The sequence below is a fragment of the Rhipicephalus sanguineus genome, unplaced genomic scaffold, assembly GCF_013339695.2.
Source record: "Rhipicephalus sanguineus isolate Rsan-2018 unplaced genomic scaffold, BIME_Rsan_1.4 Seq560, whole genome shotgun sequence".
Taxonomy (NCBI): domain Eukaryota; kingdom Metazoa; phylum Arthropoda; class Arachnida; order Ixodida; family Ixodidae; genus Rhipicephalus; species Rhipicephalus sanguineus.
Genome location: NW_023615514.1, coordinates 358,005 through 383,689, shown reverse-complemented (window position 1 = coordinate 383,689; position 25,685 = coordinate 358,005). Strand labels below are relative to the sequence as shown.

Sequence of the window (25,685 nt, the reverse complement as noted above, 5' to 3'; positions counted from 1 at the left end):
CTGGTTCGCGAGTCTTGTGTTGAGGCCGAACCGACGATGTCTAGATGATGGCCTATTTGAGAAGCTCCTGTTGTTTAAGTGTAATTAACACGCCAACCGTTTCAGCAAAAACAGATCTTATGTGAAATGTATACATACATTTTCTCAATTCACTGGTCTTCATTAGTGATTCCAGCGATTTGCTTGAACTATGCTATTTCTAGCATAGCTGATATTGTTGTCACCAAGTATCTTGATTTCGGTGTACAAATCGTGTTACTCTTGCTGTGAAATAGCATTTTTATTGCAACTGATATCTGTAAATATGTGGTTATTAACAATTATGTACAGTGTAACCCTCCTTTGTACTGGCTTAATGGCGCTCAGAGCACTGTGATAAATAAAGAAATTGCAAGTTTCAATGCGCTGCAACATTTACAATATTATGCTGCACTTGATAAAAGTGTTTGCGGAGTATGAACATCCCAGAAATAAAAAAAAATTCAGTATCTGTATTGCTGAATCTATATTTCGGGATACTTTTTTCGTCATATTGCCAAAGTATCGCCGAAATATCCCGCTACGTCAAAGACAAATGAATCTCAATATCTGTATTTCAGGCTTCCAACCCAGGTATTTCGATATCTGTATTCCGGAATATTTTTTTGAGTATCTCTGCCCAGCCCTGATATAGGCACTGGTTCTTGACCTGCAGTGTAGTGCCACTGAGAGATTTCCCTTGTGCGTAGTTGATGATGAAATAAACTTTTATTTTCCGAAACAGTGTTCCCGAGAGCTCGGGGTCACCCTAGGTGGAAGGGTCGCTCAGTCCAGGAATTCTCTGTCCGCGATCGCCTCCCGGGCGCTGGCGACGAGTCCTCGTTGGTCGTGTAGGTCCCGTGCGGAGAGCTTGGCCTTCCACGTCTCGTCGAGGAGGTTGATGCGTGCAGTCGTTGCGGGTTTGTTATCGGCATCGTAGTTGAACAATAAAGATTCGCTGCGTGTACGTTAACTAAAAGCGGACTGCGGGTCTCTGTGTGAGCAAAGTGAGGTCTGTGTGTCTAATCTTCTGTGTCTCGTTGCCGATTAGCAGTGATTTTGCTGTGGGAAACATCGGCGCCCACTGCATGCTTCGCCCCTCCACAGGTTTCACGTTAGTGGAGCTGAAACACCCTGCCCTACATGCTTCGCCCCTCCCCAAATTTTTCCGAAGCAGTTTCAAGCAATAGCGTAGCTCTGTGGTAAAACATCTGCTTGCAACGTAGACGGCCTGGGTTCGATTCTCTGTCGAACCGAAGTTGTTTATTTTTTATTTTATTTGCATGTTTCTCGATTTTTCGGTCACGGACAAGGTGATTTTTCGCTCACAACCAACGACGCCGACGCCGGAAGTTATGCGAAACGAGCTCCATAACGGTATCGCGTTAAAAACAGATTCATACCTTATTGCATGTATAAATATTTCTAAGGGGGCCCTTGAATCCATCCGATATGATACATACACAACGAAAACCAATGAAAGTTTTGCCCTCCTTCTTAGAATTTCTAACCTACCATTGTTACGTGTTGCCTACTCTGATAACCACAATTCAGCGAAACGTCTACACCCCCCCCCCGCCCCTGTTCTTTTTTCAGCGACAGAGGGGCAGTGGCCTCTGTCGATGAACATTTAAAGAAGTCCGTCTTGTAATGCCCGAGCATGGTTGCAGAAAGCAATGGGAAAAAAGTGTCGTAGATATTCCTTACGTTCAGTGCGTATCTCACAGGATAAAGAAAGTGGAAGGTAAATAAGGCGGTAATGTTGTTTGTACGGATGCCGATGGGCTAGGTAAGATATGTGACGTCGTACAGGGATAGAATGAGCGGGTAATACACAAGAAGCAGACGGACATTTCTTTCGTAAAACACGGCAACTAATTCTCTGATTGCCATACGGGTGTTGTGTATAAGGTTCCTTTTAGGTGCGGGCGCTTCTGCGTAAGACAGGCGGGTGATTAATGACCCAGTATGAAGACCCTGAAGATTCCAAGAGATGGTAAACGCGTGAGGGGGAGACAGAAAATTAGATGGGTAGATGAGATTAAGAAGTTTGTAGGTATAACGTGGCAGCAGAAAGCACAGGACCGGGTTGATTGGCGGAACATGGGAGAGGCCTTTGCCCTGCAGTGGGCGTAGACAGGCTGATGATGATGAAGACCCTGAACCCAGTCAACCTAATTTCGCAAAAATAATGGGATTCAAGTAGTCGAACGTTTTGCTGAAATCAACCAAAATACCAAGAGTTAAAATCTGTCTCAAAATTCTTTTATATATATTCTTTTCGAACGAATAGCGCATGCTCCGTAGACCTGTTTTCTGTAAACTCATACTGACACTCAGTTATTATGAAATCTTTGAAGAAAAAGCTGTCGAGAGAAACTCGGATTAGTTGCTGTAAGCCCTTAGAAAAATACGGAAGAATAGACACTGGCCTGTAGTTTCCCAAAATGTTTGCGACTTCTTTTTAAAAAATCATGGTCACACTGTCTATAGCGCGTATCAGCAGTGAATTGAACTGTTGTGAGTGCGGTGTATGCTAGAAATGGCGTAATTATGTAGAGAACATAATTCACTGGCCGACTTTGAACTTCATCAAGACAGCAAGTATGGTTTAACTTTCTGCATATTGCAAAAACTTCCGTTTGATCCATTGGTACAAAAAATAGGGTTGGTATTAGTTTGTCGCCTATAAAACTACAGATGCCAGCATCGAAGTCCCCGTGACTTACCACAGAGATAAAATGATTGAATGAATTAGCAAGACGCCAGCCGGATGTTTCGTTGCCATCAATTAATAAACTTATATTCCTGTCATGCGTGTTTCTATTTAAAGGCATGTTTAGCGCCTCCATTTTTTCTTCGGGTTTCTTGAAATATTTTCATGGAATAAGTTACTGTAATAAACAGTAACTTATTCAGTAAACAGTAACAGCTACCCTAATTTATGTATTCAAGCGGCTACGTAGTGATTTGTGCTTGATAAGCACGTCTGTCTCTCGCCTGTGTGTGCGTGCGTGCGTGCGTGCGTGTTAAATGTGCCGGCGACATCAACTGTTCTCGTAAAACTTGGTCTTGCGACCTGTCCGTGTAGAAAGGCCGATTCGCCGTTTGGAAGCGTCGAGTGGGGTATTCCCGAGCTATTGGCCTGGTGTGCGACCGATGGCGGCGCTGCGAACGGCGCCTGTATGATGTCAGAGCGGGGATTCGCGCGATTTCGTCTGCTACGTAGGCCCAGCGCCGTGTTGAAACCACCGTTGTGGTAAATCTTAACAAAAAAAGCAGTTCAATTGGTTATCTTACGTATGGTGGCTACTGACGCTGTTCGAACAACCGTGGGACTGCTTTTAACGTTCATTTAGAACAACAGCTCTTTGTTTCTTAGAACTGCGGCCGCTTGTCTCCGCGGCGAGTGCTGCGCAATGGTGCAGTACTGCTCTGTGCCTCAGTATACTTCGTCCGCTCCTGAAAAAGGCGTTAGCTTTCACAACTACCCAAAGGTCCCGAAGCTGAGGAAAGAGTGGATCGTCAAGCTCAGAATGGGAATGTGCCCCACGCTTTCATCGACCGTGTGCAGCAAGCACTTCGCGGAGAGTGACTTCTGCTACCCACCGTACGCGCCACTCTTAGGTAAGCTTTCGACCGTGTTTGAGCGCCGCGCCAATACTTAAGCCGTTAATTGCACGCAGGCTGAAAGCATAGGCGACTTAACCAGGTGCGGTGCCGTCCCACAACCTGCCGCGAAGGCCCCTAGACAAGGAGCCGACGACGCGGCCTCCGAATTGCCTCGCACGTAAGTGCGCCTCGTGAGCTCAGCTGAGCGGCGCAGGATATCTGAGACTGCGGCTGCATTTGGATGGTGTACATACGTATTTAACTTAGGAAGGCAAGCGCGCGCCTAGCGGACTGCTTTTCACCTGAGGCAGTACAGACATTTTTTTAAAAGCGGAGCTCTAAGCTTTTCGTTAGGCTGCGTGGCGTGAAACTGGACCCAGCTTGCCTTTGCCACGTTAACCTCTTTCAAGGAAAGAATACTGATGCGCACACACATAAAAACACGGACTCAGGAGACTCCGACGAGCGCAAACTTTCAACTAACTTTATTTTTCGTCGTCAACAATATATGCCATCAGTCACATGGTCACACCGCTAATCGCTTTTCACTGTCAGATCACAACAAGCCACGCAAGAATCTCTTTTCACCATGCAATAAGGAAACGGTAGACTGGCTAACACACGAGTTTCCTCTAGTTGAGATAAAATAGGATTCCAAAAGTTCCCTTGCAGTGCTATCTTGGCTTCGGCCCAAAACTCTGATCGCTCGGAAATTCGGTGCGCACATGCAATGTCGGACATGCGCTGGTAAATGCGCGTTCTCTTTATTAATTATGGTCAATTCATGTTCCCTTGCACGAACGTTGATGCACCTTCCGGTCTGCCCGACATAAGACTTTCCACATGAAAGCGGAATCTCATAGACGACACCAACCGCGCAGGCTACATAAGGCATTTTGTGCTTCATGCCACACACTCCAGGACTCTTCTTAGCCAAAGAAATTTTGGGGCAGAGCTTTGCCAGCTTGCACGGGGCTGAAAAAACCATCGGCACATCGTGCCTACCCGCAACCTTCTTCAGATTGTGAGAAGTGCGGTGAATGTAGGGCAACACTACAGGGCGGCTTCTGGATTGCGGCCCTGGTGTCTAACCGGAACGGGGTGCTTTTGACTCTCGCAGGAGAGCCTCTGCGACTGCCGTAACGAGCGTGCAAGGGTATCCGGCTTCCAAGACTCGCCGTACTTGATTTCTAAAGCTGCATAGAATGTGGGCATGACTTTCCAAGCGCAGACCCCAGACAAAGCTTCACTATCGCCCGCTTAACTAGTTTCGACTGCGCTGAATCATATGGCAGCAGACCCTTCTGCGCTCGTGGGCTGTAAGACCTGCACACGTGAGTGCTTAAAATCTAAAAACTGCAACGAGTTATTGCAAGGGATTTCATGGGTAAAGGTCAAACCCTTCACGCACTGCTGAAAACGCGTCAAGGATAGAATCAACAGACTTGTCAATATTAAAATCAATGGGTTTCTTTAAAAGTATTAAAAATCGTCTACATATCTAAAAACTTTGATAACATTCGTTGTCTCTAGGATGTTAGACAAAGAACAATCCACGTCCGCTAAAAATATGTTACACAAAGCAGGTGCCACACAGGACCCGATGCAAATCCCTTGTCGCTGCAGATAAAACCGGTTCTCGTGGGCTAAAAATGTAGAGCGAAGATAAAATTCAAGTAACGACATGAAGTCATTCCCCGACATACCAGCGTTGTTTTGAAAGTCAATGGCCCCACCGGCTTCGATGCACTCACGTACCGCTACAAATAACTGGCCATGTGGAACAGAATAAAATAAGTCTTCAACATCAACAGAGAACATGTAGTCAATACGATGTTCCTCCTGCAAAAAACGCACAACATCGTCTGAGCTCTTGGTAGCAAAAGGGTCGTCGACCGTTAACACATTTAAAATTCTTAGCAGGAATTGGCTTACTAGGTGCTGCCAAGATCTCTTTTCACTTATTATTGTACGAAACGGAACTTCCGGCTTGTGCGTTTTCGCAGTGAAAAAAACACTGAGGTGTTGCCTTTGCATGCAATAACGCCTCTGGCCAATTTCTCAAGCTGAAGCTCCTTACACAAATTGGCTGCCCTTGTCTTCACACGAATAGCGCTACTTTTAACCTCCTTAAAATTCTTAGTAATGGCGTTCCTAGCCTTCTCATTGAAACTTACAGCATCTAAAACCACAAACCCACCCTCTTTATCGGCTTGAAGCAGTCGGAGGTCATTGTCCCTAAAATGCTTCACGACGAGATCTGTCGGAGCCCGGCACTGACGGAAGTCCTTCTTGGCTTTGACAGTCCTTGTCAAAGCGTCGACACCTCAAGGAGGCACCGGTCATGTTGATCCTGAGGCGCCCTACTCGCCACACGCCTATTAAACCCCAACAACTCATGAGGCGGGACGGCTGGTTCAAGACTGAACTTCGGCCCCTTCTTGAGCAGGAAGTTCTTTATCAGGAAGTTCCACGTTCTCTCCTAGCACCAGAACCTGTGACACACCTATTTCCTTGTCCTCTTTCTTGTTCAGCTGGCCAAGAACGTTAGCCAGGTAGGAACCCCACCAAAATTCGACCATGTGGGCAGTAAGGGTCCTTAATGAACGGAGATTCATTTCTGCTTTCCAGGGAGGGTCACTAATGTAGCACAGAACTCGCAAGTAATCCTGCAGAAGCCTAATCTGCCGCCAGAGCTCAGCGCGTAGTATCCGACACACCCGTCTTGCATGTCCCGGAGACGGCCACGCGAAACCGAGCAGCCCAAGAACTTCCGCAGGTACCAGTCCTTTCCGTAAACAAAATCCGAGATACCTTGCACGGCAGGTTGCCATAACAGTGTGGCTCACCAAAAGGTTGATAGTTGACGACGACGGGGAAGGAGAAACATTGAAGAAAGGGCCTGCTGTAGTTGAAATATGGTTCAATAAAAGTTGCTGCTGGGCGAGTTGGTTCATACTTGCAAGGAAAGAATACTGATGCGCACACACATAAAAACTTTTGGAAGCCTATTTTATCTCAACTAGAGGAAACGCGTGTGTTATCCAGTCTACTGTTTCCTTATTGCATGGTGAAAAGAGATTCTTGCGTGGCTTGTTGTGATCTGACAGTGAAAAGCGATTAGCGTTGTGACCACGTGACTGATGGCATATATTGTTGACGACGAAAAATAAAGTTAGTTGAAAGTTTGCGCTCGTCCGAGTCTCCTGAGTCCGTGTTTTTATGTGTGTGCGCATCAGTATTCTTTCCTTGCAAGTATGAACCAACTGGCCCAGCAGCAACTTTTGTTAATATCTTTGGCCCTGTGCGTGGTATAATCATCGTTTAACTATTTGTTATATTCTAATACCCATGCGACGGCCCTGTGCGGTATTAATATGAACTGCCACGTAATATCGTTCTCATTGAGCCAACATTACGGGACAAACTGCGATCATGGTCATCGGCAGGAGGATGTGCAACAAGGCGGCACTTGCGCACTTGTTTGCAGGACGAGAGCTGCGACGGTGATGCGATCTCTGTTGACGGCCTCGACCGCGCATTCAACAACGTGGCCTACGTCGTACACCGCGTCGCCCTCGATGAGGCACTGCGACCTTTCACAAGCTTTATTTGCATACTTGTAGATGCTGGGGAACAGCAAGCTTACTTAAATATCAAAAGAAACACTCAAACTAATTAGTATCGTACGGCGGAAACAAGATAACGAGCGAGAACACTCACACATAGTTTCACTTTCTTAGCAGCAATGCGGTCGGTGGTATCGCCGCACTCGTCGGCCATCCGGGGGATTTCTGGGCCCTGTCGATTGTGCGGCAACTAAAACAAGTTCAAGATTACACTCGAAACGTTCGTTGTAGACGTTAGTTGACCGTCGCAGGCTGTTCGTTCGATAAAGTTCCCGCCTAAAGCAGACGATCCGCATACAGGAGCAGCGGCTGCTGCAGCGCGGTTGAAAGCGGAGTCCCCGCTCTGACGTCACACGCCAGAAGGCGCCACTCCAAGATCTCGAGGCCAATACGACGTCAGTGTCGTGTGCGCACCGACGTTACTGGGGCAACAGCTGTTGGGGAAGCTTCATAGAACATATTCGGTGCATTTCTAAACAAGCTCACGAATGGGAAAGATGCGGATGGCACTCCATTCAGGAACGAGCAGAAGGCGCTCGCGCCGGTGGATGGATCTCTCAATCTGAGTTTGAAGTGCAGCTCTCATTTCTTCTGAACATGACTGTACCCATGCAAGTAGATTGATGAGCACAGCCTTACCGACACGAGGAGCGTCAGGTTGACCTTGAAGAAACCGCAGGCGCTCAAGCACATTTGATCCGAGTCCAGGCAGTCGTGGAGGAAGCGCACCTGGACGGTGATGGACACTTTGTTAATTTCGAATTTGCTGTAGGTGCATAGGCTTCGCGGCATATTATGCATTTTGCTGAGACAATCAGCAGGACTAAAAACAGTAAGAGTAAAAAACAAAAAAGAACGAAAGGCAAAAGGACACTGCAGAACTTCACTGAACTTACCTAATATGCGTTATTGTGCTGCTAGCTCATTGCTATCTTCGATGCTGCTGCTGCTCTGATCTGTTCTTGGCGTCTTCGTTCTTGCTTATTAAAGCGATGTCACGTGCGTGCGCAAATGAGCAAGTGAAATGACGCTTACGAACACTTCTCTGTGAATCTAGCTCCCGTCACCGCCGTCGTCAGCTGCCGTTCAGCGTTCCAGCGTGTGGGAACCACGCCCACCGGCTATCGCGAGATAGCGCCACGTGCTGCGCAGACGCGGTGCGCGTGGCCCATCTGCGCGGCTTAAAAGGGGCAGCCTGCGCGCCGCCCAGGGGAGACGTGCCTGGGACGCCAGGAAGGACGGATGCTGCCACCCGCGCTGGCCGATTGCTGCTGCCGCCGATCATGGTCGTCGCCTCGTCGTCTCGTGTGCCTGGACCGACCCCGCCGTATGCAGCGTAGAGTTAAATAAATTGTTGTTGTTGTTTGTTGCGAGTTGAAGCCTCCGTCTCCCTTGCTTTAACTACGGACGGGACGCAGCAAGCCCAGTACCCACAAGCGTCGCCGCTTTTCAGCGGTCATTCACTGTGGCCGTGAGCGGCTCTCCTCTAGGCGGAACCCCGGATTTGCGGGTACACGCCCCGTTCTTCCACCGCATCACTGCGCACACTGAGCTTTCCTGGCGATCACGTGACCAGGCGCGCTGATCACGTGGGCACCGGCGTCGCTGGTGAAAATGTTTCATACATATTTACTTTTTCTATGTGCGCGTATTTAGCCACACACGTAACACGCGGCCTCGGAGCCGCGTGTTACGTATGGTCGTAGGTTCGAAACTCGCCAACGTCTTCGGTTATTTCTCTTTGTTTGTTTATGGACAGCACTAACGCCGCGCGTAGCGGACACAGAGACAGAAGAACTCTGGCCCAGTCGCATGAGAGCGCCTACGCAATAAAAACAAACAAACAAAAAGCCAGCTTGTCAGGTTCCTGTAAGACAGAATCGTAATAAGTGTGCATGTCTCAGGGTCGTGATTCGGTCGGGAGCTTTGAAACTTATTAGCTTACTGCAATCACCTGAACCTGGGTGACGTGGGTCTTTGGGACTGACACAATTTTCGGATGCTCCAAGGCGGATCTAGTAAGTGCGTTGTTTTAATGAAGTGGTACGCTACCGCTTTTCCCCAAGAATGAAAAGCTTAAGCGCCCTTGAATTTTTCGGGGAGAGGATGGGCCTAATTAGCGATTATTGATGCGAAAATTGTAGCGTCAAGAACGATTTCTTTCCTGAGAATTATATCATGAAAGAAAAAAAAGCAGCATTAGACTTCGAACAACGTATATTTTGAGCTAGCGGAAATGCGGGAAGCGCAGCAAACGCTTTGATCGTTACGTACTAAAAACCACGAAGTTATTTGAAAATGAAGCTAGGGCAGCTAGACGTACCTGCTTCGAAAAGCTGTCAGGCAGCCCGAGGAAGTTCATTGACTGAAGGGTCCATTTCATCTTCGATGTCTGAAAACAGCAAAAAAGTACTTTATTTGGCCACGCGTACTCAGAAATGCGAAAAGCGACAGGACCTTAAAGCGAGCTCTTCGCAGGAAGGACGTCAACTCTCTCATTTGATTTGACCGTCTGTCTCGACTAATTAAAATGGTAATTATATTAATTTATTTATTAACTGTCGTAACTGACGTCACTAGGCGTCTTAATATACACGCCGGTAGAACAAAATTCCCCGACGATTACGATACTGCCTAATGCGAATTCCGAGCCCAGCTTCGTGTTGGGCCATCGCCAACTGCGTTTGAAGTTTTCGCCTTCCGCAGTCGTAGCAATGTAACATTCGTCACGCGTTGCCACAGAAACTGCCAGCGATCGAGTGCTACGCTGTTCACTCTCTTAAGTCCTTGTTCTACCCCACGACGGTGGTCTAGTGGTTATGGAGCTCGACTGCTGACCCGAAGGTCGCGGGATCGAATCCCGGCCGCGGCGGCTGCATTTTTGATGGAGGCCAAAATGTTTGAGGCCCGTGTACTTAGATTTAGGTGCACGTTAAAGAACCCCAGGTGGTCGAAATTTCCGGAGCCCTCCACTACGGCGCCTCTCATAATCATATCGTGCTTTGGGGCGTTACACCTTATATATATATATATATTAGTCGTCGTTCGCTCTGTCGGTTACGCCAACGGCGACGCCACTGAATGCAGGAACGGGCACCTAAGAGCTGCGCTCTAAAACGCCAGACCTGCGCGGAACGCGCAGTACAGTCCCATCGAAAGCTGGAACAACAGCCTTTCTAGAGCCCCTTCTAGACTCTCTTGGGGCAGTTAATACGAGTACACATGCAAAGTATCCACTACGCCATAAATCATATTTTGTTGTGAAGTAGGACACCACCTAACACTCCATTATTCGTCTTTCTGCGGGTAAGCGAGGTACCCGCTACACATCTGTAGGGTATTATGTGCTCTTTGTTTATGCTGCATGGGGCTGATGGTTGGTTAGTTGGTTGGTCAAGCTTTATAATACTGTCCTCAGAATGACGATGAAGAATTATGGCTGAGCAGTTTGCAGTGGATGGGAAGCATTAAACCACACATTAGCTGCACACTGTGCATTGTGTGATGACTGGTTGTTACTATACTCTTCTGCCACGCTATACTACATAGGTTATTGCGATTCCTTGCCCGACATGAAGTCTGTATAGGGTCATTTTGCAGTTTCAAACACCAGCGTGACCCTGTGGTAGAATACTCGGCTGCCACGCAGGGGGCCGGGGGTTCAAATCCCATTCGATCCTGGGCATTTTTTTCTCATTTTATTTTTTCATGTCTATCGCGGTTACTTTTTCATGTCTATCGGTTACGCCACCGATGGCAACGGCAGCACCGCTCAACGCAGGAACGGGCGCCTAAGAGCGGCGCTCTAAAAAAAAGAAAGAAAGAAAGAGGTAATTATGAATGCAGCAAGCCTATATTCCATTCCCCTTAGTTTTGAGTTTGTTCCGACACATTTTTTGAAACACCCTGTACATGCGACCTTACATTGGCGACTTGATATAAACCACAAATTAAAGCGAAATAATTCCCAATTAATATAATAATAATCTTCCGCTCCAGGTTACTGTGAAACGATGAGGAATTAGTAGAGCTCTCGCTCTAAAACGACGAGGAGCTATTTCTTTTTTCGTCGTTCTTCAGTGCTTCAGTAACTGTCTTTCTAGCACAATGCAACATGAACTTGCGCCAACAAGCTTCATTCGCTGCTTGGATAAAACCACGCATTGGACGAAATCATCAATGTTTAGCTGCATGTGCGCTGTTCGGTGGAACCTTGCTTAATTCTTATGCCTCAATTTCAGTGTATAGTTATGAAATATGCCGAATGCTCTAGTCCTTGATGGAAACGACCTTGTTGTATCTAATAAAAGCACAAAGCGCGGTGACGTCACTACTGACGCACCGCAACTTGTGTGAATATAGTGCCAAGCAAGATGCTAGGTTATCAGATTAAACTGTTCGCCACGAGACGTGTCACATCTGTCTTCTTGTTCCCGAGCCACAACAGCAAGGTTTCCCATCGTCACTTACTGCTTAAACTTTCATGCCTAAACTTAGACCCCTCCGTGCTCTACTGGATTCGCGAATTCCTAACCCATCGCAGGCAGTTTGTTGTTGCTAACTCCTGCAAATCTCCCCTCTCTCGTGTTCACTCTGGCGTTCCACAAGGTACGGTACCAGGCTCCCTCCTCTTTTCAATTTACATTAACGACTTGCCATGTAACATCAACTCTAACATTAGATTATTCGCTGATGATTGCGTGCCGTATCACCCTGTAACTAATACCTTACATTCTTCCGTTTTACAGACAGATCTTAACACTATACAGAAATGGCGTAAAGACTGATTAATGTCCCTAAATATTAACAAAACTTTTGTAATGACTTTTCATCGACGTAAAGACTACATCGCTAACACATACACTCTACACAATTACCCCGTAGCCGCTGCTAACACTACCAAATACTTAGGTGTTCATATCTCATCTGATTTAACATGGTCACAACACATCATAGGCATTACTAACTCTGCTAATCGAGTTCTCGGATACCTTCAAGCAACCTTGCCTCGGTACCTTCTTCTACTAAACTAATAGCTTATAAAACACTCGTAAGGCCTAAACTTGAGTATGCTGATGCCATTTTTGATCTTCATCAAGCTAACCTTACTACTATGCTCGAATCCATCCAGAACCGTGCTTCCAGATTCATTATCGCGAATTACTCGACTAACATAAGTGTGTCAGCAGTCAAATCTCAACTTAGCCTTTCTCATCTTGCCACTCGCCGTAAAGTTTCACGTTTGTGCCTGTATCATAAGTTATTCCATTCCTGGCCACCAGGCATGCATTCATCAGACCTGCACATCGGACATCGCGCCATTATCTAAAACAAAAACCTTCCAGAAGTCATTTTTCCTGCAGACTGCGCAAGACTGGAACGACCTTCCCGCCTACATCGCCATGTCATCTCAGTTTGCACAATATAAAACTGCAGTAAAAAGCCATATTTTATCCTTGTAAATGTGACCTACTGCTGTTTTTCTATTTTTTGTTGTTATTGTTGCTGCTGTTTTTGCTTTCTTTTTATCCATCGTGTTTTCTTGCCCACCCCTCATGTAATGTCCCTCGGGACCCTTGAGGAACTAATAAACGAATAAACGAAAACGAACTGGCGACGAAGATGCTTAAACGAATCTACGATGGGAAGGGGCGGATCCCGTGAAGGACGGAGGCAGGCCAGAGCACGGCATGGTCAAGATGTGGGAATTCGACACATTCCTGCAGGACGGCGATGAAGACTGCTTCGTACGTGGAAAGATTCGAGCACTACTGCGAAGTAGCCACCGTACAGGAGGAGAAGCTTAAGAAGTCGGCCTTCATAACGGCCATTGGCAAGAACGCGTACAAGACGGTCAGGAATTTGCTTCTACCGGCGACACCTGCGGAGAAAAGTCTCGAAGACCTGGTCAAGGTACTGAGTTACCATTACGAGCCTGCAAGCCGAATCATCGCAGAGCGATTCAGATTCAACAGGCGGTGCCAAGCGGAAGGTGAGACAGTAGCGACGTTTGCAGTTGCACTGAAGCATATGGCCGCTAAATGCAAGTATGGCACATTCCTTGACGACGCACTGCGCGACCGGTTCGTCGCTGGACTGCAAAACCCTGCCATTCAGACGGGTCTACTAAAAAAGTAGGAGCTGTCGTTTGAATCTGCTTGTGACTTTGCCAAAAGCGTTGAAATGGCGGAACAGGAGTCCAGGGGGTTTCGACATGGCAGTGGAACGGAAGCCGACGTCCATGCGATAAGGAATGCTGGTCAAGCCATGCAAGCAATACGAGGCAACCAAGACAAAGTGTCACCGTTGTGGGCAAGAGTGCGACCTTAATTCGTGTCATTATCGGAAAGCAAGGTGCTACAGCTGCAAACGCACGGGTCACTTGTCTCGAGTATGCGGACAACACCCGCCGGGTGCGGGAAAAATTCACGCCGTTGCGAACCAGCAAGAACATAATGAGATGATGCTCTACGCCGTACATCACGCCGGCCTTGCGAAGCAGCCGTATCAGGTAGAACTTGCGCTCGGAAGGAAGCGCGTGCAGATGCAGGTAGACAAAGGAGCCGCTGTTTCTCTGATATCGGAAGACCTATGGAAGCAGCTAGTGAATCCTCCGCCGCTCACACTGTCTACGGTTAAGCTGAAGACTTACGGAGAAGCAACGCTGGAAGTGAAGGGGCAAGCCGAGGTTCCGGTCGAGTACAACGGACAGCGCAATATTGTACCAGTAGTTGTGGTGCCAGGAAACAAGCCAGCGCTACTTGGACGCGATTCCATTGAGAACCTGGACGTCGACTTGAATGGCATTCGCACGGTGCAAGCGGAGCTCACGGTGGACAACATTGTGAAAAGGTTGTCGCATATCTGTACACGTGTGCTTGTGCGATACTCTGTCACGCGGCCCATATCGCAACACCCTCGCCCACGATGTGAATAAAAGCGCTTGGCGCGCGGTGGGGCGGGGGCACTTTTCCTTCGGCACTCTTGGTTATCGCTATGTTGCTGGCATGCGAATAAAGCATGTTTGAATACTGTCGGCGTCTTCATACCCGGAAGCCCTGGAACACGACATAGTTCTTGGCGACGAAGTTCTTGGGACCCTGGTGGACTGCCACAAGAAGACAAGTCAGCGAAACGATGTCGGCGCACTTGGGGCAAGTAGAACCCTTCGATGAATCTTCAGCAGATTGGGCTAGTTATGAAGAACGCCTCCAAGCATTTTTGCGTGCTAACAAAGTCTCGGAGGACCAGAAGGCTGATACCTTGATAAGCCTAGTAGGACCGAAGACATACGCATTGTTGAAGTCGTTAACGTCTCCTGAGACTCCCGCTAAGAAGTCTTTTGAAGAACTTCTAAGCTTACTGCGAAACCACTTTGTTCCTAAACTGTCCATTATCGGCGAAAGAGCCACATTTCATCGCCGCTCACAACTGCCGCAAGAGACTATTACTCAGTATGCCGCAGAGCTGCGTAGACTCGCGCAAACTTGTGAGTTCGGTACTTTTCTTGATCAAGCGTTAAGGGACAGATTTGTTTTGGTTTGCTTCGGGCTGACATACAACGAAGTTTATTTGCAGAAGACATCAGTTAAAGTTTCAGACAGCAGTTGATCGTGCGATAGCCATTGAAGCTGCGATTCAAAGCGCATCTGCTACGCGCTCAACAGCACAGCAGGAATTTCAAGTGCACAAAGTTAAAAGCACTGGGGAAGCTTCTACCTCTTGTTATCGCTGCGGATCGGTGAAACACACCGCCAGCTCTTGTCCGTATGCGAATGCCAAATGTTTTCATTGCAACAAAAAGGGCCACATCAAGAGTGCTTGCCGGAGCAAAGAGCTAAAAGAATCGAAAAGTAAAAATAAACGGCATGTTAGTACCTTGTCACTGCCACGCACCAATTTGAAGAGTGTAAAACCTGCTGCAGACGCAAGACAAAAACCAATCATGGTCGAGGTCGCTATTGACGGCGTACCAGTGAATATGGAACTCGATACAGGGGCTGCTGTATCCGTTATGTCTGTCTCACAGTTCGGTTCTTTTTCCCAGAGCTCATTTGCGCAGGACAAGTCTCACCTTGAGAACCTATACAAATGAACCCGTGAAGCCCTGCGGAGTAGCATTTGTTGCAGTCCAGTACAACGCGCAGCGCCAACAGTTGCCTTTGTACGTGCTCCGCCAGGACGGCCAGCCGCTGCTGGGGCGCAGTTGGCTACAACACCTCAAGCTGGACTGGACGCAAATACAAGGTCTTCACCACATGCAGGTGGGAAACACAAATGGCTCTGAGAGATCGCCTAAACTAGTCCTTGCTAAACCGCTATCAGGACCTGTTCAAGGACGAACTCGGCACAGTAAAGGGAGAAAAGGCTACTCTTTTCTTAAGGGGTGACGCGAAGCCAAGATTTTTCAAAGCAAGAAGCGTGCCTTTCGCTCTAAAAACTGCTGTCGAGCAGGAATTGTCGAAGCTGCAAGAGCTAGGGATTATTACACCCGTGACCACAAGCCCGTACGCAACGCCGGTCGTGCCAGTTGTTAAACGCGATGGTTCAGTCAGACTGTGCGGTGATTACAAAGTCACGCTAAACCCGATACTGGACATCGAAAGGTATCCGCTACCGAAAGCGGACGAGCTATTTGCCGCGCTGGCAGGCGGACAACATTTTTCAAAGATTGACCTAAGTAGAGCGTATCAGCAGGTCGAAATGGACGACGAATCCAAAGAATACCTTACGCTGAATACGCACAAGGGTCTGTTTCTGGTCAACCGCCTACCGTTTGGCATTTCATCGGCTCCCGCAATATTTCAGCGTATTATGGATAATGCGCTGAAAGGACTAAACGGCGTAACTTGTTATCTCGATGACATACTGATCACGGGCCACACAGAAGCAGAACACTTGCTCAACCTGGAAGCTGTGCTGAAGCGGCTATCAGAACGCGGATTTCGCGTCAAACCTTCGAAATGCGATTTTTTTCGCAATGAACTGCAGTACTTGGGTCACGTCATCACAAAAGACGGTGTTCGCCCGACGGATGAAAAGTTGGTCGCAATTGCAAATGCACCAGCTCCAACAGACAAACAGCAGCTGCAGTCAGTGTTAGGACTCATAAATTACTATGGAAAGTTTGTTCCGAATCTCTCATCCATACTCTTTCCTTTGAACAAGCTCTTGAGTAAGGACGAACCTTGGCAATGGAACGCCGCTTGTCAAAGTGCGTTTGCGCAAGTAAAAAACTGCTGTCGTCAAAGCCTATTCTGATTCACTATGATCCCAGTTTGCCATTGCAGTTGTCATGCGATGCTTCTTCCTACGGAATAGGCGCAGTTTTGTCACACGTTTTTCAAGGCCAAGTTCATCCAATAGCCTATGCTTCACGAACGTTAACAAAAGCTGAACAAGGTTACAGTCAATTGGAGAAAGCATTAGCGCTTGTTTTTGGAGTCAAGAAGTTCCATTACTACGTTTACGGACGGAAGTTTGTGTTGCTCACGGATCACAAGCCACTTGAGACGATCTTTGGCCCCAAAACAGGCATTCCTGCCATCGCAGCTGCCAGACTGCAACGCTGGGCAGTCACGCTTTCTGCATATTCTTTTTCTTTGCAGTATCGCCCTTCAGCGCAGAACGTGGGCTGATTGCTTATCGCGCCTTCCAATCCAGCAACCGGGAACAGACGGGCAACAGAAAATTTTCTGGTTTTGCGTTTAGACAGCATGCCCGTCTGCAGTAAACAGATCGCAGAGGAAACTGCACGGGATCCAGTGTTCCGTCAAGTAGTGCAGTACATCTTGTCAGGCTGGCCTGCTAACGTATCTGCGAACCTGAAACCTTTTTTCTGCAGGAAACTAGAGCTTTCTTTATATCAAGGTTGTGTCATGCTGGGAATGCGTGTGGTGGTACCAGAAAAATTCCGTAAATTTGTCCTAGATGAATTACATGAGGGGCATCCGGGAGTGGTGCGCACCAAAGAGCTTGCAAGAAGCTATGTGTGGTGGCCAAATATCGATCAGGACATAGAGAGATGTGTCGGCTCTTGTCACGCATGCGCAGAGACACGCAGTTTGCCAGTGAAAGCGCCGCTCCATCCATGGTCCTGGCCGACGCGTCCTTGGCAACGCCTACACATGGACTTTGCAGGTCCAGTAAAAGGTATATCCTACTTAGTAGTAGTCGACGCCCATTCCAAGTGGCCAGAAGTATGTCCCATGACAACCACTACATCAGAGGCAACCATTGCTTGCATTCATGAACTTTTCTGCAGATTTGGATTTCCAGAAACACTCGTGTCCGACAACGGAAGCCAGTTCATTTCTGCAGAGTTCCAAGCCTACCTCAAGCACAGGGGCATTCGGCACGTAAGAACCGCACCGTATCACCCAAGTAGCAACGGACTGGCTGAACGTTTTGTTCAGACTTTGAAGTCAGCGCTCCGCAAGACCAGTCCGAGGAGCGCCAGTGAGGAGTTAGCCGACTTCCTTCTGACGTATCGTAATACGCCTCATGCTACGACAGGGGAGGCCCCTTCCACTTTGCTCCTGCGAGACGCCTGCGGACCAGACTAGACCTCATACGACCAGCGGTCGAGAACAGAGTGCGCCAGCGCCAGTTCGACCAGACAAGGCGTCACCCGTGTCGTGACAACGTCATCGCTGTTGGTGATGCCGTTCGTGTGCGCAATTTCCGATCGGGACCAAAGTGGCTGTGTGCAACAGTTCTTGCCCGTACGGGACCAGTGTCATATCGGTTAAGTGTAGTGACTCCGCGTGGTGTGTTCCAGTGGGTGCGTCACCAAAATCACATCCGCAACGATAACACCGGCATCGCCACGGAGTTCGAACTACCCTTCAGTGAAAGGCAGCAAGAAGTTCCCGCACAGGTCCCGGCCTGCGACTCATCACATGACGTCGACAGCTCGCCCACCGCACAAAGTGAACCGGCGGACACTTCAAACGCTCCTAGCGAACGTCGCTACCCGCAGAGACAGCGTCGCCCACCTGATCGCTTTGTGCCGTGAACTTTTTGGACAATGCTTGGGGATCCAAATAAGTGTGGGGGGATGTCGCATATCTGTACACGTGTGCTTGTGCGATACTCTGTCACGCGGCCCATATCGCAACACCCTCGCCCACGATGTGAATAAAAGCGCTTGGCGCGCGGTGGGGCGGGGGCACTTTTCCTTCGGCACTCTTGGTTATCGCTATGTTGCTGGCATGCGAATAAAGCATGTTTGAATACTGTCGGCGTCTTCATACCCGGAAGCCCTGGAACACGACAAAGGTATGCCAGCGTTTTCACTCCTGGGTTAGGACTGATAAAGGGCTTTCAAGCGAAACATTCCTTAAAAGAAGGTAGCTTGCCAGTGTTCTGCAAGGCACGTCCAGTACCATATGCCATAAGGGAGCGAGTTAAAGAACAGCTAGATAAGTACTGCAGAATGGGCAAGTTGGTGCATTATGACAACGTATTGGTATAGCGCAGCTCAGTTTGAGCATAAAGAAAAGAGGCTTCAGCGAAGAAGGAAACACAGGCAACAGGATGAGCGCTAAACTTCCAACTTTTTGTTTATTGCATGACCCTACAGCACATTATATGGCTCACCCCACAGCACACGTGACGCCGCTACCTGACCAAAAACCAAACATGTGGCGCAGCACACATGACCAGAAAACGCAGTTTACACAAATATCACATTAAATACACCTCATTGCACACGCTCAAGAAAATCGATCTCTTTTTCAGATAAGGCTATAGATGGCGTACTCACACACAGCTTCACACATTTCGCAATAGAATTGGCCTCGATGATCTCACGTGTCAACTGATTACGACTGCGGCCCAAAACGACACAACGGTCAAACAATGGAGTGCATGCACACGTCTTACAATGCATAGCCAGGAAACTGCCTGAGGAAACCTTGTTTTTTACATTGCAACAATGTTCGCGTAGGCGGTCATTGATACACCTACCCGTCTGTCCTATGTAAACCGCATCGCACGACAGAGGGAACATATACACGACAGCTAGGGAACATTCCACAAACCTAGTCACATGCCTCTTTCCACAGGCGGGTTGCGACTCCTTCATAGGATTCGTCAGCTTGCATAGTCGATTTAGTTTCACTGGGGCAGAGAACACTACGCGGACGTTTTCTCTCAGGGCTATCTTCTTCAAATGGTGTGAAAATTTATGCACATAGGGTATGACACTGGTTTTTCCAGCATCTGGCACACCATTGTTCTGCAGACGTCCCCGCTTACGTGAACCTTGCAACAAGCCCTCAGCCACTGACACCTGCACCAACACTGGATAGCCCGCCAGGGATAATCGCTTGCTTTGTCCTGCAAAACTAGCGGCCATAGTGTGATGACATGACTTCATCAAGGCATTCCTAAAGCATGCTCTGGCAACCCCTCGTTTTATTAGTTTTGAATGCGCTGAATTGTACTGCAGGAGAGGCTTTTCTGAGCGCGGTTCATAGCACCAGCAAGTATGTTCTACTGCACAAAACAGACGAAGGTCTAGAAACCGGATAGTACCTTCTTGCGGTATTTCATACGTTACGTCAAGGGGAACCAGACAATCCTTAATGGTTGGCAGAATTTCTGCAACCTGACGTTCAACGTCACTTGAGGCACACTCAATAAAAAACAAGAAATCTTCAACATAACGAAAAACTTTTCGCACTTTCGTCTTAGTGAGCTTATCGGACAGAATGAAATCGCGTCGGGATAAAAAAAGGTCGCTGAGTATGGGTGCAATGCACGATCCTATACACATCCCCTTCTTCTGTAGATAAACGACATCATCCCATTTAATAAATGTTGACACGAGATAAAAGTTTAAAAGCTCTAAAAAATGGCTACCAGATATCAAGGCTTCATTTTGGAACTTGATGGCCTCATATTCGTCAATAGATTGTTCCACAACTTCTAGCAGGTCTTTGTGAGGACTGGAGTAAAAAAGATCCTTGATGTCAATGGAAAAAGCTTGGTAACCTTTGTCAGCATTAGTTTCTAAAAATTTGATTATTTCACCCGAGTTTCTTATCAAGAAGGGGTCGTTAACTGACAAACACTTAAGCTTGGCTTCTGCCAGGAGTCATATTCTGACACAATCACCCTTAGGGGAACGTCCACCCTATGGGTTTTTGCGCTGAATTGAACCAACAGGTGGTCCCTCTTGCTCCTTGCTAAGGACTTCTGTAATTTCTCAAGGTTGAACTTCTTGCAAAGCTTAACAGCTGAGGACTTTACCTTGCTCAGCGACACATCGTCCCGCCGGTTGAAGACCTTGGCAATGGCATTGCTGGCTTTTTCACAAAACACCCCTGATGAAAACACACAGAAGCCACCTTCCTTCGCAAGGGTGAGCAAGATCCTACGCGAACATTGTTGCAATGTAAAAAACAAGGTTTCCTCAGGCAGTTTCCTGGCTATGCATTGTAAGACGTGTGCATGCACTCCATTGTTTGACCGTTGTGTCGTTTTGGGCCGCAGTCGTAATCAGCTGACACGTGAGATCATCGAGGCGAATTCTATTGCGAAATGTGTGAAGCTGTGTGTGAGTACGCCATCTATAGCCTTATCTGAAAAAGAGATCGATTTTCTTGAGCGTGTGCAGTGAGGTGTAGTTAATGTGATATTTGTGTAAACTGCGTTTTCTGGTCACGTGTGCTGCGCCACATGTTTGGTTTTTGGTCAGGTAGCGGCGTCACGTGTGCTGTGGGGTGAGCCATATAATGTGCTGTAGGGTCATGCAATAAACAAAAAGTTGGAAGTTTAGCGCTCATCCTGTTGCCTGTGTTTCCTTCTTCGCTGAAGCCTCTTTTCTTTATGCTCAAACTGAGCTGCGCTATACCGATACGTTGTCATAAGAGCTAGATAGCCTACAAGCTGATGGGGTACTGGTGGGTGTAACAAAATGCGACTGGGCCACACCGCTGGTGGTAGTCGAAAAACCAGGGAACAAAGTGCGCCTTTGGGGAGACTATAAAGTGACAGTAAATCCCTGCGTTAAAACTGATCACTACCCGCTGCCAACGGTTTGTTTATTTGTTTATTTTGCCCTCAGGGTCAACAGACATTAAAGAGGGGAGTGGTAAAAATAATAACGAACAAGTTTGTAAGTACAAAGAGGCAATACAATGTTCCTGATTATGCAACAGAATATGATAGGCAAAAAATACAAAAATAGCAAATATCAAAATGGCAAATAGAAAAATAGAAAATAGAAGGATACATTCTGGTGAAAATTATGAGGAATGTTTCTCAATATACAATAATCGCTGTTATAATTCAATACAACAGGTAACAGTGCAATGTTCTTATTTATAGATGTACAAATATGGCATATCAGAGGAAAGCTACTACAAGGTATTAAAAGAATTGGCTAATACAGTCACAAATGTGTCATGATCTGAAATTGTTACAAGCGATGCGGCAAGGCAATTCCAATCATTTGATGTGCGCGGTAAGTACGATTGTCGAAATGATTCAGTTTTAGACCATGGGATGGCAACATTATGAACATGATTCAAACGGTGAGAAACATAATGCGGCGAAAGTATTAGCAAATCACGTAAGTATGAATGGTGGTAAAGTTTGTGAAAAAGGGTTAAGCGGAGCGTTGTACGACGAGAAGCAAGTGAAGGTAATTTAAGGTTAGATTTCTTTAGTGTGATGCTCGCGTTTCGATTGTAATTAGAAGTTATAAAGCGAACAGAGTTATTCTGTACCATTGCTAATGAACGCACGAAGTTATTGTGATATGGATCCCAAACCGATGCGGCATATTCATGTTAGTGCGAATGAGTGTTTTATGCAGTATTAGTTTGACAGAAGAACGTGATTTTGTGAAGTTACGACGAAGATATCCGAGCATGCGATTAGCGTTACAAACAACATAGTTAATATGAGTATGCCATGTTAGGTTGTTACTGATATGAACTCCGAGGTACTTGTATGAGGTGACACTATCTAATCGTGTGTTATCTAAGTTGTTAACAGGTAAACTAGTGATTTTCCTTGACACACGCATGAATTTACATTTTTTTACAGTTTAATTCCATGAGCCATGTGTTACACCAGTTAAGGACAGCAGTAAGGTCAGATTGAAGAAGGGCGACGTCGTTAGGTCCCGTTATTTCACGAAAAATTACACAATCATCGGCAAACAGATGAACATATGAGGAGACGCAAGATGGCAAATCGTTAATATAGATTAGAAAAAGAAGCGAACCAAGGACGGAGCCCTGTGGTAAACCAGAATGTACCGCACATTCTTCGGAATAAGTTCCATTAGCTGAGACAAATTGGGAGCGGTTAGCAAGGAAGCTTCCAATCCAGGTTACAAGGCAGGAATCAAGTTTAAGTAGTCGTAATTTTTAAATGAGCAGTTTGTGACAAACCTTGTCAAAAGCTTTAGAAAAATCGAGGAAAATACAGTCGGCTAAGGAGCTGTTGTCAAGAATGGTGTTTAGTTTATGTACGAAAAGTGTTAATTGAGTTTCGCAAGAGTATGATTTGCGAAATCCACGCTGCGAATGATTGAAAAATGAGTGCGACTCTAAAAAGTTTGCGAGGTGAGAAGCCAAAATGTGTTCTAATATTTTGCGTGGTATACTAGTGAGAGGAACGGGTCTGCAGCTTAAAGGAGAGTGCTTATTACCTGATTTATGGATTGGAACTACCTTCCCGACTTTCCACTAAGACAGGAGAACACCGTCGTTGAGAGACTGTTGAAAAATTTTGGTTTGTATTGACACATTCCATCCCGCTGTGGAACATACACGTTTGGGTGAGAAGAAGAAGAGAACGTTTTGCTACTCTGGTTCCGGGGCAGACGTCGACTCCTGGTTGTCTGTCTTGTTTCGCCCGCGACATTACTGGTGGAGGCGTTGGGTACATGTACCTTGGCTCCTAAGTGTCGGCCGTCACTTCTAGCACCTTGGAGACAGCTACATCTCGCAGAGCAAGAAGCAGCCGCCGCCTGCAAGGATTACCCCCCGAATTGGGTCCCATTTTATCTAGACTCGAAAAGATGACAACTCCGACAACAAGCCAGGCGAATCAAACTAATGATGCCCATTGTTCTCCCCTCGCGCATGTTTTTCGTGCGTTATAGACACCAAGACCATTCCATGGAGACATTTTTGAAGATGTTTATGACTGGCTCGACCACTTTGATCGGGTTGCCAGCATCAACGAATGGGACGACGTTCGCAAGCTGCGGAGAGTCTACTTCGCATTGGAAGATTCTGCGAAAACGTGGTACGAGAACCACGAGGGCTCCTTTGCAACATGGCAAGAGTTTAGTCGACAGCTCCGCGACGCGTACCGCAACGCCGAAAGGAAGGAGAGAGCTGAACAAGCCATCTCGTGCAGGAATCAGCGGCCGAACGAGCGAGTTTCAATGTTTGTCAAGGACATGCTTCGACTCTTCCGGCGCGCAGACCCTGCCATGTCAGCGGAAAAGAAGGTGCGACACTTGATGCGTGGGGTGAAAGAACAGCTTTTCGCTGGACTTGTGCGCAATCCACCGACAACTGTGGCCGAGTTCATCAGTGAGGCAACCACGATGGAGCGTACTCTCCAGCAGCGGTCGTCCCAGTACGAACGCAACGACATCACGGCCACTGCATGCTCCATCGGATCTGACAGCGAAAGGCAGGCCCTCGCAGACTTCATACGAAGTCTGCGGGACGAACTGCGACAACTCCATGCAGTAGGAGCCCAAGCACTTCTGACTGCACTCGCGGACGTAATCAGACAAGAAATAAGGCAGGCAGTCGCACCTCTTGCGCCGCTCGCACCACCCATACCTGAGGCCCCCGTTCTGACATATGCGGCGGCACTGCGATCTTCTGCGCCACCAGCAACAGTTCTCTCTATGCGGACAATGGACCAGGCTACGCACCCATTCCAGGACACCGCTTCAAGTCTGCCTCCCGGTTCAAGGTTTCCGAGCGCACAAACATATCTGCCGTCTGCATCGAGACAAAGCGCTAGCAAGGCAAGTGTGTGGCGCACGTCGGACAATCGTCCGCTCTGCTACCACTGCGGCGAAACGGGTCACGTGTATCGCAACTGTCAGTACCATCAACTAGGTCTCCGCGGCTTCCACCCTGATGCTCGATGCCCACGCTACGGTGAGCGCCCCCGCGAAATCAAGGCGTATCCACGGGCCAGCGAATTCCTGCGACTGTTGAGAGGCGCCAATCGAGATCGCCATCGACTCGCCGGTCTACATCACCTACCTTGCCCTCGTCGTCTTACGCTCCTTTCAGGAGGCGGTCACCGAGTCCTCGCAGGGGAAACTAGGAACCGCGACTTCTGGGGGTGAAGTCGCTGACCGACGAACTTTCAAAGAACCTCCCTCGACGCAGCGACGCGACGACGACCGTTCCGGTTTTTCAATGTTTTCCGACAGTAAAAAAGATCGTTTCTGCCGACATCGCCGTCTTCGTGGACAACCACGCTGTCACCGCCCTTGTTGACACCGGCGCCGACTATTCTGTTATGAGCGCCACACTGGCATCTGAACTGAGGAAAGTTACCACACCGTGGCAAGGACCCCAGTTGCGCACGGCAGGTGGCCATCTGGTGAGGCCGACTGGAATGTGCACGTCACGTATTCGAATACGTGCGCCGACATTTACAGGGTATTTCCTCGTGTTGTCTGTGTGCTCTCGGCCAGTCATCCTGGGAATGGACTTTCTTCGTGCATACGGCTCAGTCGTTGACCTCCGTGGATTACTTGTGCCATTCGAGGAACCTTTTCGTGCCGCCACTGACAGCACCGAATTGCCGAAGACAGCGTTACGTATTGCCGATGATTCTGTGACTCTGCCGTCTCGAAGCAGTCTCTTTGTCACTGTAGAATTGGGACAGGACGTGTCCAACGCTGTAATTGCGGAGGCCAATTTGTCTTTCCTTCTTTCACGACAAATCTGTGTTGCCCGAGGAATAATTCAGCCTAGCAACAGACGAGCTCACCTGCTGGTCACGAACTTCAGCGACGAATATCGTCATCTTGCCCGACGCACCGCCATTGCCTACTTTGAGGAAATTGCAGACGCCCAGAGTTCGTCAACATTGGCTTCACTTTCGTCTGGCGACCATTCTACCGAGGACTTCACGAGCACTCTCGACGCACAACGAGAAAGCCTTATGCGTATACTCGGCTCATTTCAAGACTGCTTCGCTACAACGTCGAAGGTTAAACAGACACCGCTTGCTCAGCATCGTATCATCACCGAACCCAGGAACAAGACGCTGTACGTGACCAAGTTCAGCAGATGCTAAAAGACGACGTCATCCAGCCATCGACCAGTCCCTGGGCTTCACCAATTCTGTTAGTGAAGAAGAAGGATGGTACGTTGCGCTTTTGCGCCGATTATCGGAAATTTAACAATGTCACCAAAA

At 47.8% G+C, this 25,685-nt stretch overlaps 3 protein-coding genes across 3 annotated transcripts in view; 2 read left to right on the top strand and 1 right to left on the bottom strand.

The window, feature by feature from the left end:
* Window positions 1-6,047: 6,047 nt before the first annotated feature.
* LOC119377737 (uncharacterized) overlaps window positions 6,048-25,685 on the bottom strand; it is a 62,305-nt gene continuing 42,667 nt past the window's right edge. The window contains exons 3-5 of the mRNA XM_049411641.1: window positions 9,583-9,651; window positions 7,899-7,988; window positions 6,048-6,164 (exon numbers count right to left, since the gene is read on the bottom strand). Coding sequence (XP_049267598.1) covers window positions 6,048-6,164; window positions 7,899-7,988; window positions 9,583-9,651 — 276 coding nt within the window. The remainder of the gene's footprint in view (window positions 6,165-7,898; window positions 7,989-9,582; window positions 9,652-25,685) is intronic.
* The window catches only part of LOC125756725 (uncharacterized protein K02A2.6-like), an 86,469-nt gene continuing 75,635 nt past the window's right edge, over window positions 14,852-25,685 (top strand). Inside the window, exon 1 of the mRNA XM_049411638.1 lies at window positions 14,852-16,641. The gene's annotated coding sequence lies outside the window, so the exon portion shown is untranslated. The remainder of the gene's footprint in view (window positions 16,642-25,685) is intronic.
* On the top strand, window positions 16,686-18,496 carry LOC125756727 (uncharacterized protein K02A2.6-like). The gene is made up of 2 exons (XM_049411640.1): window positions 16,686-17,411; window positions 17,524-18,496. The coding sequence occupies exons 1-2, from the start codon at window positions 17,284-17,286 to the stop codon at window positions 17,822-17,824; spliced, it is 429 nt and encodes a 142-aa protein (XP_049267597.1). The 5' UTR covers window positions 16,686-17,283; the 3' UTR covers window positions 17,825-18,496.

Coding starts and splice junctions, on each gene's coding strand:
- LOC125756727 (XM_049411640.1), top strand. CDS start 17,284: ATGTGTCGGCTCTTGTCACGCATGCGCAGAGACACGCAGTTTGCCAGT. Junction 17,412..17,523: donor CTTTGCAGGTCCAGTAAAAG/GTATATCCTACT, acceptor ACTTTTCTGCAG/ATTTGGATTTCCAGAAACAC.